General features: G+C 41.5%; 1 protein-coding gene across 5 annotated transcripts in view; it reads right to left on the bottom strand.

Annotated features, from left to right (window-relative positions):
- Positions 1 to 13681, bottom strand: part of atp2c1 (ATPase secretory pathway Ca2+ transporting 1) — a 67594-nt gene that overhangs the window by 27576 nt on the left and 26337 nt on the right. For all 5 annotated transcript variants that reach the window (XM_034201288.1, XM_034201287.1, XM_034201289.1 and 2 more), the window contains 6 exons: positions 12937 to 12998; positions 12687 to 12795; positions 10479 to 10634; positions 9549 to 9617; positions 4720 to 4795; positions 3941 to 4007 (listed from right to left, as the gene is read on the bottom strand). In XM_034201288.1, the coding sequence (XP_034057179.1) occupies positions 3941 to 4007; positions 4720 to 4795; positions 9549 to 9617; positions 10479 to 10634; positions 12687 to 12795; positions 12937 to 12998 (539 nt within the window). The remainder of the gene's footprint in view (positions 1 to 3940; positions 4008 to 4719; positions 4796 to 9548; positions 9618 to 10478; positions 10635 to 12686; positions 12796 to 12936; positions 12999 to 13681) is intronic.

Below are 13681 nucleotides of genomic sequence, written 5' to 3'. Positions count from 1 at the left end.
GTACCGAGTAACACGAAGGGCTATTTCAAGGGTACCGAGTAACACGAAGGGCTACTTCAAGGGTACCGAGTAACACGAAGGGCTACTTCAAGGGTACCGAGTAACACGAAGGGCAACTTCAAGGGTACTGAGTAACACGAAGGGCTACTTCAAGGGTACTGAGTAACACGAAGGGCAACTTCAAGGGTACTGAGTAACACGAAGGGCTACTTCAAGGGTACTGAGTAACACGAAGGGCTACTTCAAGGGTACCGAGTAACACGAAGGGCTACTTCAAGGGTACCGAGTAACACGAAGGGCTACTTCAAGGGTACTGAGTAACACGAAGGGCTACTTGTTTGATACAAACTTCCTGAATAACATAATTGCACGGTTCACCTTTAATGATAATATTATTATTAATAATAATCAGAATCCATATTAATTTACTGTATGTGAAGGACTGTCTGATCACATGTTAATGTTAATTATTCTTCACAATAATTTACCATGGTAGGAAACAGATATATTTAAACATAAAATATTATTTATTTATTATAATCATATAATATTATTATGTAAAGTTTAAAAAAGAACATCAACTCAATCAGATCATATTTTTATTAATCACTAAATCTGTAGAATTGTTAACAAAATAGCAATGTTTGTACACTTTTTGATCAAATGATGTTCCACATGTGAGTTTACCGTTGGCATGGTGTTTCACTGAAAACATCTGTTGTCTCTTTCTTTGCCTTCTATTAGTGGGAAGTCTGGCATTGCATGCTGTCCACTAGTGTACTGTAATCTGGGGTATAATTTGACACTGCAACTCTGAGTAAATCTTGTAGATTTGCATCAGTAAGGCGTGTTCTGTGTTTGTTCTTGATGAAGTTCATGTCTGAAAAGGCTGACTCACAAAGATAGGTTGAACCAAAAAGGCAGGCATCTTTCATAGCTGCTGTGCATACACCTTTGTACTTTTCTGTACAACGTTAGGATTTCAATCTCCACCTGTCCAGCATCCACGTTGAAGGTTGCACTTAGTTGCTTAGCAATGCATGTCAGGTCCACTTGCATGAATGGATTTGAAATGAATGACACGCATGGCTCAAGTTGACCAAAGTCACAAAACCTGTTTTCAAACTCTTGACCAAGTCTGTTTATGACTTGAGAGTACTTTTCTGCAGCTTTGTCGAAAGCCCCAGATGCAGAAGCATTGTCATGCAGCACTGACTGCACAGAGGGAAAGTGCAACACTTTCTTTCCCTGTAAATGCACAGAGAATATGCTCATCATAGCTTTAAATGCATTTACAGCACTTATCATGTAACAGTCTTGCCTTTGCCTTGCAGTTCAGTTCAAAAGGTTCAGTTTCCCAGTGATGTCTGTTAAAAATGCAAGGTCAAGTATCCACTCCGTGTCCTCAAGCAGTGAGGCGTCTTCCCCTTTGGATTGCAAGAATACTTTGATTTCACCCAAAAGTGACAAAAATCGCTGCAATACTCTTCCCCTGCTGAGCCATCGGATGTCTGTGTGCAACAACAGGTCACCATATTCAGCTGACAGCACTTTGAACGTCCGGTGTTGTTTGGCTTTGGAGCGGATGCTGTTTATGATTTTCACGACAGGGGTCATCACATGATTAAAGCCGGTCACTTTTGCACATAATGCCTGCTGGTGAATGATGCAGTGGTAATGTAGAAATGTTGGGAAGTCTGAGTCACCTTTGCATTGCGCAATGAAGCCTGCATGTCGGCCCGTCATTGCGGGAGCCCCGTCTGTAGTCACCGACACCAGCTTTTCTAATGGTACCTTCTTCTCCACGAAGAAGCTCTTGACCGCGGTGTAAACGTCAACTCCCCTCGTTGTTGTCTTCAGGGGCAGTAGTGTCAAGAGTTCTTTCTTTTGTGTTCTTCTTCTCCAGGCTCTCGTCATCTCACGCCTAGACTACTGCAACTCCCTCCTGGCTGGTCTACCTGCATGTGCCATCCGACCTCTGCAGCTCATCCAGAATGCAGCGGCTCGTCTGGTTTTCAACCTTCCTAAATTCTCCCACACCACTCCGCTCCTCCGCTCCCTTCACTGGCTTCCGGTAACTGCTAGAATCCACTTCAAGACACTGGTACTTGCTTACCGTGCTGCGAATGGATCTGGCCCTTCCTACATCCAGGACATGGTTAAACCGTACACCCCAGCGCGTGCACTACGCTCTGCATCAGCCAAACGACTCGTTGCGCCCCTCGCTGCGAGGGGGACCCAAGTTCCCATCGGCGAAAACACGTGGGTTTGCTATCCTGGCTCCAAGATGGTGGAATGAGCTCCCCATTGACATCAGGACGGCAGATAGCTTGCACATCTTCCGGCGCAAACTGAAAACTCATCTCTTTCGACTCCACTTCGAGCGTTAGAACGATTAACGAAGCACTTTTATACCAATAAAGGACTGGATTACCTAAAGCCAGTTGAGTAGCACTTGAAATGTTTGGCTCTATGAAACCTGATATACTTATATGATTCTGTTTTCTTCAAGGTTGTGTCTTCCTGGTCGAATGTACTTATTGTAAGTCGCTTTGGACAAAAGCGTCAGCTAAATGCAATGTAATGTAATGTAATGTAATGTGGAGAAATCATCAAACACCATTCGGATAAACATCATCAGCTGTGCTGAACTGCTTCTGTCCACGGACTCGTCGCACTGGACGCTAACCCACCGGCACGTAGCCTCGTACTTGCCCCCAGCTGGACATCGGAGAGTGGAGATGACATCGGAACCATTCTTCTCGTCACTGAACACAGTGTTTGCAATAACCATCATTGCACCTTTCAAGACCTCTCCGTCCGAAAAGGCTTTCTTGTTCTTTACCAAAAAATGAGCAGCTCTAAATGAGGCTTCCGTTGCTTTTTGTGTCTTTTTCACCGGCCTCGTGAAAAAAGACTGCTGCTTCCCCAAAGCTGCCTTTAACTCACGTGCTTTTTCTGCCCGTAGTGCGCTGCCAGGTGGGTAGTTAGCATTGTAGCTTTTGTGACACGTATCAAAGTGTCTCTCCACATTGTGCCGCTTTGCGATCGCCACAGTCGCACCGCAAATGAGACATACACACTTTTCTTTCACTGTAGTAAAAAAGAATTCTTCCTCCCAAACGTCTTGAAAACAGTACTTTTTCTTTCGCTTCTCGGCCATGTTTAGGGTAAAAGCCGCAGCTAGCGCACCATCGTAGCTGCTCACGCTAGCTTGTCTCAGCTAAAGGTGGAACGGAGATTTGGTGCGTGGAGTTCAACTCTGAACCTATCTGGGGTCAGAGTTCAATTTCACGCACCAAATCTCCATTTCACTTACATATACAAATGTGTGCTTTTAAATTTAATGTTATATTCAATATTGTCATTTTAAAATAAAAATGTATTCAATCATTTTTTTAGACGGAGCTCCATGATGACATGGAACATGCACGCGGGCGACCAATTTCCCCCCTGCGGGCGACTTAGTGCCCGCGGGCACCGCGTTGGCTACCCCTGCCTTAGAGAGTAGAGGGCTTTAAAAACTCCTGGAAAAAGATCTTAAACCTGCTCTAAATCCCATAATATTCACTCTTTCCACATAATTTTAGATGATTTCAGTAGCAACGTTAGTCAGCGGTGTCTCGAGGTCTTCATTTTATCAAATTGACGTACAAATCCGGCCCAAAAGTGCCCTCGAGTGACAAAAACTCCAGCTGCCTCGCCCATTGACAGGTCACCACGGTAACCCTGTTGCTGGGCAGACTGGGGTGACATCATCAGAGCAGACACTCCCAAAAACTCAGAGAAGAAGATTGATTTTTCTTACAGTTAAGAATAAAAATGAAGATGTAAAAATAGGATCAGAAACATATATAGATACAAAACACATTAAAGTAACATTTGTGTGTAATGTAGAGTCTTTACGAATATATATTGATGTAGAGATCCATCCAGCTACCTGACTCCGATGGTGAACATGTCGAGGAGCTTCTTCCCCTGCAGCCAGCCCACCAGCATGATCACTCCTGCACACACAATATAAAACAACTTTACACACAACACACATTGTTAAAACAACTTTACACACAACACACATTGTTAAAACAACTTTACACACAAAACACATTGTTAAAACAACTTTACACACAACACACATTGTTAAAACAACTTTACACACAACACACATTGTTAAAACAACTTTACACACAACAGACATATTTAAAACAAATTTACACACAAAACACACATAATTTACTTTAAATTAATTAATTAAAAATAAAATAAAAATGTATTTATACGAACATAAGAAGTAAAAAATGTGCAATAAAATATATTTAATTCGCAAAAAAAGTATGTAAAAAAGTGAAGTTTACGTAAAAATGACCAATAAAAGATCTAAATAAATACAAATATATTTTATTCTGAACATAAGTAAAAAAAAAAAAAAAGAATTTGCAATAAAATAATATTAAATTAAATAAACACAATTATATAATGTTAAAAACATAAAGAATGTGTAAAAAAAAGATCAAATAAAATGAAAATATTTATATTAAATGCCCAATAAAATAAAAATGTTTACATCAACCTAAGAAGTTAAAGTAAAATGTCCAATAAAAGATAAAATAAAGATATTTGTATAAACATAAGGAGTTGAAGTAAGCGTGTGCAGATTGAACTACAGTTTGTATATAATATTTAATTGAAGGTTCAAACAGCGCTCAAAAATAAACACACCAATGATCCCGAAGGAGTAGAGCGACAGCTGCTTCCCCAGCAGGTCCATGCTCTTCTGCAGCGGGGTTTTAGGAGCCTGGAAACAAATAAATCACATGATTTAATTAAGTGTTCACGAGCTACTAAAACGGTTGTAAGTTGAGATTGTTTTGTCAACGAATCACATTGTTTTGTACCTCTTTTTATGCTTGCGAATTAAGTGAATTAAATAAATAATAAATAATACACTTTATTTATACAGCACCTCTCATGCTTGACGCAGCCCAAAGTGCTTTACAGAGAATGACAGAAAAAAGACTAAAACAACGTTGAGCAACGGAATAAACAATGTTACGAGGAAGTAACCGAGAAAACAACGTTACGATGAAGTAACGGAGAAAACAACGTTAAAGAGGAAGTAACCGAGAAAACAACGTTACGATGAAATAACGGAGAAAACAACGTTAAAGAGGAAGTAACCGAGAAAACAACGTTACGATGAAATAACGGAGAAAACAACGTTACGACGAAGTAACCGAGAAAACAACGTTAAAGAGGAAGTAACCAAGAAAACAACGTAAAAGAGGAAGTAACAGAGAAAACAACGTTACGATGAAGTAACCGAGAAAACAACGTAAAAGAGGAAGTAACCGAGAAAACAACGATAAGAGGAAGTAACAGAGAAAACAACGTTACGATGAAGTAACCGAGAAAACAACGTTACGATGAAGTAACAGAGAAAACAACGTTAAGATGAAGTAACAGAGAAAACAACGTTACGATGAAGTAACCGAGAAAACAACGTTACGATGAAGTAACCGAGAAAACAACGTTACGATGAAGTAACCGAGAAAACAACATTACGATGAAGTAACCGAGAAAACAACGTAAAAGAGGAAGTAACCGAGAAAACAACGTTACGACGAAGTAACCGAGAAAACAACGTTACGACGAAGTAACAGAGAAAACAACGTTACGACGAAGTAACCGAGAAAACAACGTTATGACGAAGTAACCGAGAAAACAACGTTACGACGAAGTAACCGAGAAAACAACGTTACGATGAAGTAACAGAGAAAACAACGTTACGATGAAGTAACCGAGAAAACAACGTTACGATGAAGTAACCGAGAAAACAACGTTACGATAAAGTAACAGAGAAAACAACGTTACGATGAAGTAACCGAGAAAACAACGTTACGATGAAGTAACCGAGAAAACAACGTTACGAGGAAGTAACCGAGAAAACAACGTTACGATGAAGTAACCGAGAAAACAACGTTACGATGAAGTAACAGAGAAAACAACGTTACGATGAAGGAACCGAGAAAACAACGTTACGATGAAGTAACAGAGAAAACAACGTTACGATGAAGTAACAGAGAAAACAACGTTACGATGAAGTAACCGAGAAAACAACGTTACGATGAAGTAACCGAGAAAACAACGTTACGATGAAGTAACCGAGAAAACAACGTTATGATAAAGTAACAGAGAAAACAACGTTACGATGAAGTAACTGAGAAAACAACGTTACGATGAAGTAACCGAGAAAACAACGTTACGAGGAAGTAACCGAGAAAACAACGTTACGATGAAGTAACCGAGAAAACAACGTTACGATGAAGTAACAGAGAAAACAACGTTACGATGAAGGAACCGAGAAAACAACGTTACGATGAAGTAACAGAGAAAACAACGTTACGATGAAGTAACCGAGAAAACAACGATAAGAGGAAGTAACCGAGAAAACAACGTTACGATGAAGTAACCGAGAAAACAACGTTACGATGAAGTAACAGAGAAAACAACGTTACGATGAAGTAACCGAGAAAACAACGTAAAAGAGGAAGTAACCGAGAAAACAACGTTACGATGAAGTAACAGAGAAAACAACGTAAAAGAGGAAGTAACCGAGAAAACAACGTTACGACGAAGTAACCGAGAAAACAACGTTACGATGAAGTAACCGAGAAAACAACGTTACGACGAAGTAACCGAGAAAACAACGTTACGATGAAGTAACCGAGAAAACAACGTTACGATGAAGTAACCGAGAAAACAACGTTACGATGAAGTAACCGAGAAAACAACGTTACGATGAAGTAACCGAGAAAACAACGTTACGATGAAGTAACAGAGAAAACAACGTTACGATGAAGTAACCGAGAAAACAACGTTACGATGAAGTAACCGAGAAAACAACGTTACGATGAAGTAACAGAGAAAACATCGTTACGATGAAGTAACAGAGAAAACAACGTAAAAGAGGAAGTAACCGAGAAAACAACGTTACGATGAAGTAACCGAGAAAACAACGTTACGATGAAGTAACGGAGAAAACAACGTTACGATGAAGTAGAGGGACATAATTAAAAACAAGGTCTAAACAAACAAAGAGTTGTATCACTGAACCATAAAACATGAGCAGTGATACTACAAAAAAATTACAATTAATACATTGTTTATAAATAAAGTTAACATGGAGACGAACTACATTACCCACAATCCTTCAGCGTAACAGTTTTTTCAAAATCTACTATTTTTGGAAAAACGTACTCTTATTTTACGAAACAGCAAAATGTGTGTTTCTGAAAACATTTGAGACGTGAAATAAAACGGAATCATTGTAATGCTTTGTATGGTGTTCCCTCTCCCGTAGTGTGTGTTCTCTAGGTTTCAGTGCATGTAAATGGCTCATTTCTTTAATTCTGGAACATGGTGACATCACTACGGAACACTCAAGCTCCTATTGACTAGCGCTCCAACACATTGTACGTGATACGGGCTAAGGGGGCGGGACATCTCCAAACGGGTGACCAATCACAACAGAGCCGGTCAGCTAACCAATCAGAACTCTGAGGCGTTTCGCTGCGATCACTTTCTGTGCACTCCAGTTGACTGTAATCTATATCCACCTGGAGCACAGTGTTCAGATGTCTCCCCTTATAAAAACCCTTTTCTGGAACAATGGCTTCCTGTTTTTAAAGGAGCTGTGAGACGTTGGTCTTGCCCCTAAAGGGAAATACGTTGTCGTGAAAGGCAAAGTATTTCCTTACAGCAGGAGTCACTTTTAGTCTCTGAAATAAATACATTAAAACACAATGAAGTTACTATTCTCTCCAGTCTTTGTTCTGCACACACATCTGATTAGAAACCTGGATATATTTCAAGGGGCCCTTCAGGTGTATATCAGTATGTATTGTATCTACTTTAAAGAGTCCTCTCCTGCTGATGTTCAGGTGTATATCAGTATGTATTGTATCTACTTTAAAGAGTCCTCTCCTGTTGATGTTCAGGTGTATATCAGTATGTAGTGTCTCTACTTTAAAGAGTCCTCTCCTGCTGATGTTCAGGTGTATATCAGTATGTATTGTATCTACTTTAAAGAGTCCTCTCCTGATGATGTTCAGGTGTATATCAGTATTTAGTGTCTCTACTTTAAAGAGTCCTCTCCTGATGATGTTCAGGTGTATATCAGTATGTATTGTATCTACTTTAAAGAGTCCTCTCCTGATGATGTTCAGGTGTATATCAGTATTTAGTGTCTCTACTTTAAAGAGTCCTCTCCTGATGATGTTCAGGTGTATATCAGTATTTAGTGTCTCTACTTTAAAGAGTCCTCTCCTGCTGATGTTCAGGTGCAGATCAGTATGTAGTATCTCTACTTTAAAGAGTCCTCTCCTGCTGATGTTCAGGTGTATATCAGTATGTAGTGTCTCTACTTTAAAGAGTCCTCTCCTGCTGATGTTCAGGTGTATATCAGTATGTATTGTATCTACTTTAAAGAGTCCTCTCCTGCTGATGTTCAGGTGTATATCAGTATGTAGTGTCTCTACTTTAAAGAGTCCTCTCCTGCTGATGTTCAGGTGTATATCAGTATGTTGTGTCTCTACTTTAAAGAGTCCTCTCCTGCTGATGTTCAGGTTATATCAGTATGTAGTGTCTCTACTTTAAAGAGTCCTCTCCTGCTGATGTTCAGGTTATATCAGTATGTAGTGTCTCTACTTTAAAGAGTCCTCTCCTGCTGATGTTCAGGTGTATATCAGTATGTAGTGTCCCTACTTTAAAGAGTCCTCTCCTGCTGATGTTCAGGTGTATATCAGTATGTAGTGTCTCTACTTTAAAGAGTCCTCTTCTGCTGATGTTCAGGTGTATATCAGTATGTATTGTATCTACTTTAAAGAGTCCTCTCCTGATGATGTTCAGGTGTATATCAGTATGTATTGTATCTACTTTAAAGAGTCCTCTCCTGCTGATGTTCAGGTGTATATCAGTATGTAGTGTCTCTACTTTAAAGAGTCCTCTCCTGATGATGTTCAGGTGTATATCAGTATTTAGTGTCTCTACTTTAAAGAGTCCTCTCCTGCTGATGTTCAGGTGCATATCAGTATGTAGTATCTCTACTTTAAAGAGTCCTCTCCTGCTGATGTTCAGGTGTATATCAGTATGTAGTGTCTCTACTTTAAAGAGTCCTCTCCTGCTGATGTTCAGGTGTGTATCAGTATGTAGTGTCTCTACTTTAAAGATTCCTCTCCTGCTGATGTTCAGGTGTATATCAGTATGTAGTGTCTCTACTTTAAAGAGTCCTCTCCTGCTGATGTTCAGGTGTATATCAGTATGTAGTGTCTCTACTTTAAAGAGTCCTCTCCTGCTGATGTTCAGGTGTATATCAGTATGTAGTGGCTCTACTTTAAAGAGTCCTCTCCTGCTGATGTTCAGGTGTATATCAGTATGTAGTGTCTCTACTTTAAAGAGTCCTCTCCTGCTGATGTTCAGGTGTATATCAGTATGTAGTGTCTCTACTTTAAAGAGTCCTCTCCTGCTGATGTTCAGTCAGGATAACGTACCTCTTCTGCTTGCATCATCTTGAAAACTTCCCCAAACTCTGAATTCTCTCCGGTCCCGATCACGATGCCCTGAAAACAAAAAAGCGTTTATGTTTCTGGAGCGCTCTGGTCACCTCGTCACTGAACCACCACACAGACTGGAAAACCCCTGATGTGCAATAACACTGTTTGTAAAACTGGTGCAGATCTTCACTTTTTCACCCCCAAAAAAATGGACTTTGTCAACATTATTTTTACTGTAATTTGAGATGTTAGTTTAAAGGTCTCCTATCATAGAAAATGCACTTTCTGATGTCTTTTATACATCAATATGTGTCCCCGGTGTCAGAAAATACAACCCTCTCTCTTTTCCTTCGTACCCACATCTCTAAAAACGGGGGAACAACGGAGCTGATCCAGATTTGCTGCGTCATGACGACATAAAATGTGGGCGGGCCAATCAGAAACGTTGCTGTCAGAAACAATGACACGTGTTCTGGAAGTAATATGGTCTGTGTTTACATTAGCATGCTAACACTCAGAGCTAACCTGTGCTGGAGAGAGTGTGTGAAGAAGCAGGACATCAAAAGGAACTCACCTTTGAGAGTTTGAGATCCTACTGTTTCAGAAATAATCCTTGATGTGGTTTGGAATATAATATGGCAGCATTTAGCTGTATCTGACCCATAATGCATGCCTACAAATAGGAGACCTTTAAATTATTTGTAAAATGATATGTTTATTGACAAATATATGGTTTATACATCTGTTTTTGATCTGTTTTATTTGTTAGTGTGATAGGCTTTATGAGATGTTTTAATGTTGGTTGATTGCTATGCGTGTTTCCTGCCTGGGGACAAGCAGATGGAAATGAGCTTTTAGCTATAGTCTGACATATAGCATAAGTCCTTGTTCAATAAAGATATATATAATAATAATAATAATAAGTACCTTGGCCCGGCCGCAGCGCACCAATGTCCCCATGAAGGCGATGTTGCTGCGGGACGCGATGTCTCCGTTGGAGGAGGCCGGCTGGGGGAGGGTGGACTTGGAGCAGGGAGACGTCTCCCCTGTCAGACTGGACTCATCCACACACAGGTCTGACGCCTAAGGGGGGGGCAGAGGGGTCAATAAACACTCTCAAATACAGGGGTGCAGGGATGTGGTATTTCTGTGTTGGTCCCTGAGAGCAGCATCTCCCTGGACCAAAGGGATTTCTCCATGGGATGGTCACATGACTTCACGTCACCACCGCTAAGCTAAAGGAGGCTAATGTTGGGCTATAAAGGAACTACAGCACGGTCACATGACTTCACGTCACCACCGCTGAGCTAAAGGCGGTTAATGTTGGGCTATAAAGGAACTACAGCACGGTCACATAACTTCACCTCGCCACCGCTAAGCTAAATGAGGCTAACGTTGGGCTATAACGGAACTACAGCACGGTCACATGACTTCACATCACCACCGCTAAGCTAAAGGTGGCTAATGTTGGGCTATAAAGGAACTACAGCACGGTCACATGACTTCACGTCACCACCGCTAAGCTAAAGGTGGCTATTGTTGGGCTATAAAGGAACTACAGCATGGTCACATGACTTCACGTCTCCACCGCTAAGCTAAAGGTGGCTAACGTTGGGCTATAAAGGAACTACAGCACGGTCACATGACTTCACGTCACCACCGCTAAGCTAAAGGAGGCTAATGTTGGGCTATAAAGGAACTACAGCACGGTCACATGACTTCACGTCACCACCGCTAAGCTAAAGGTGGCTAATGTTGGGCTGTAAAGGAACTACAGCATGGTCACATGACTTCACGTCTCCACCGCTAAGCTAAAGGTGGCTAACGTTGGGCTATAAAGGAACTACAGCACGGTCACATGACTTCACGTCACCACCGCTAAGCTAAAGGAGGCTAATGTTGGGCTATAAAGGAACTACAGCACGGTCACATGACTTCACGTCACCACCGCTAAGCTAAAGGAGGCTAATGTTGGGCTATAAAGGAACTACAGCACGGTCACATGACTTCACGTCACCACCGCTAAGATAAAGGTGGCTAATGTTGGGCTTCATGACATTTAGTCATCTCATTTACACTTGTTAGTAACCTCTGTTTTTAAATCCACCAGTGGGGAATTTACTGAAGTATTTTATGAGGTAGAACAAAAGGTTAAACTCTCTTCAGCTTGTGTTAACCACAAACCTCATTTCAGGCTAAAAAACTAAAACAATGCTGACTCATTTTAGAATTAAATGACCATTCCTGCACCGCGCTATGAGCTGGGAGTGTGCTCCCTTTTTCACTGATCCAACTGATCTAACTGATCTAACTGAGCTAACTGATCTAACTGGTCCAACTGATCCAACTGAGCTAACTGATCCAACTGATCCAACTGAGCTAACTGATCTAACTGATCTAACTGAGCTAACTGAGCTAACTGATCTAACTGATCTAACTGAGCTAACTGAGCTAACTGATCCAACTGATCCAACTGAGCTAACTGATCCAACTGATCCAACTGATCCAACTGAGCTAACTGAGCTAACTGATCCAACTGAGCTAACTGATCTAACTGAGCTAACTGAGCTAACTGAGCTAACTGAGCTAACTGAGCTAACAGTGGATATTTTGTCTCTTTGTTCACTGCTAAATTATTCCAGGAACTCTGACTGAGAGCTTCCAGTTAGATATCAGTTCCTTCAGGGGGAGAGAATGGAAACCGCAAATGAAAACACAATATATGTTTGTACTTGAGGGTGCGTGTGCGTGTGTGTGTGTGTGTGTGTGTGTGTGTGTATGCGTGTGTTATTATACGTCAGTCTTTGTGAGGTTTTGCACCTTTATATCACCATGTTATAGGCCTTGTCTGGAATTAGGACTTTTTCCAGGTAGTGAGGTCATTTATCCTTAAATTAGGACATGTATAAAAAGTGATGAGTTTCTGTGGATAGGGAGAATATGTTTTTGTCAGGATCAGGATACTGTGGAGAATTTAAAACAGTTTTTAAGTAAATGGGAACAGATTAGGGAAAGGGAGACATCCTCACATGGTGGCGGCATTTTGGGGAAATAGGACATTACTGGAGGTGAGGATATTTTAGGAAAGTGTGTGTGTCAGTGTGTGTGTGTGAGTGAGTGAGTGTGTGTGTGTACCTCCACCAGGCGCAGGTCTGCAGGGACCCTCTCCCCCACCGACAGACACACGGTGTCTCCAGGAACCAGCTCTCGGGCCAGACGGTGCTCCAGGTTCCCCTCCCTGATGCTGAGAGAGGATTCAAACAACTTTATTTACAGCAAAGAAGAAGAAGTAGAACAACAACAACAACAACAACAACAACAACAACAACAAGTAGAAGAAGTAGTAGAAGTACAGGAGGGAGAAGAACAAGGATTGAACTCTCACCAGTGACATTCTGGAGGAACCAGCTTCCCCAGTTCTTCTAGAGACTTCTCTGAGCGATACTCCTACAAACAACAACCAACAACAACAACTCAGAACAACAAGTCAAACACACTTCATACCGAGGGAGTAATTTCAGTACACACTAGTGTTAATTTCGTTGACTAAAACTATGACGAAATATGTTCGTCAACGACCTTTTTTTCCATGACGAAAACGAGACGTGGACGAGACGGCACCGACGGCAGTAAACAATAACTGTAACAAAATCATCATGCAATATCGTTGACGAAAAATGAGGAGACGAAATATTATCAAAGATAACGTTACATTTCTGATAGTCAGTTTTTCTCCCAGCAGTTCCATTTCCGGTGCTGCGGCAGGGCAGCAGCTGTGTGTCTGTGCTGCTACTGGGCAGCAGCTGTGTGTCTGTGCTGCTACTGGGCAGCAGCTGTGTGTCTGTGCTGCTACTGGGCAGCAGCTGTGTGTTCTGTGCTGCTGCTGGGGAGCAGCTGTGTGTCTGTGCTGCTACTGGGCAGCAGCTGTGTGTCTGCTGCTACTGGGCAGCAGCTGTGTGTCTGTGCTGCTACTGGGGCAGCAGCTGTGTGTCTGTGCTGCTACTCGGCAGCAGCTGTGTGTCTGTGCTGCTACTGGGCAGCAGCTGTGTGTCTGTGCTGCTACTGGGCAGCAGCTGTGTGTCTGTGCTGCTGGCAGGGCAGCAGCTGTGTGTCTGTGCTGCTGGCAGGGC

This window comes from Gymnodraco acuticeps, unplaced genomic scaffold, assembly GCF_902827175.1.
Source record: "Gymnodraco acuticeps unplaced genomic scaffold, fGymAcu1.1, whole genome shotgun sequence".
In the NCBI taxonomy this organism is placed as follows: Eukaryota; Metazoa; Chordata; class Actinopteri; order Perciformes; family Bathydraconidae; genus Gymnodraco; species Gymnodraco acuticeps.
The sequence above is the reverse complement of the archived record's forward strand: the minus strand, read 5'-3'. Positions and strand labels throughout refer to the sequence as shown.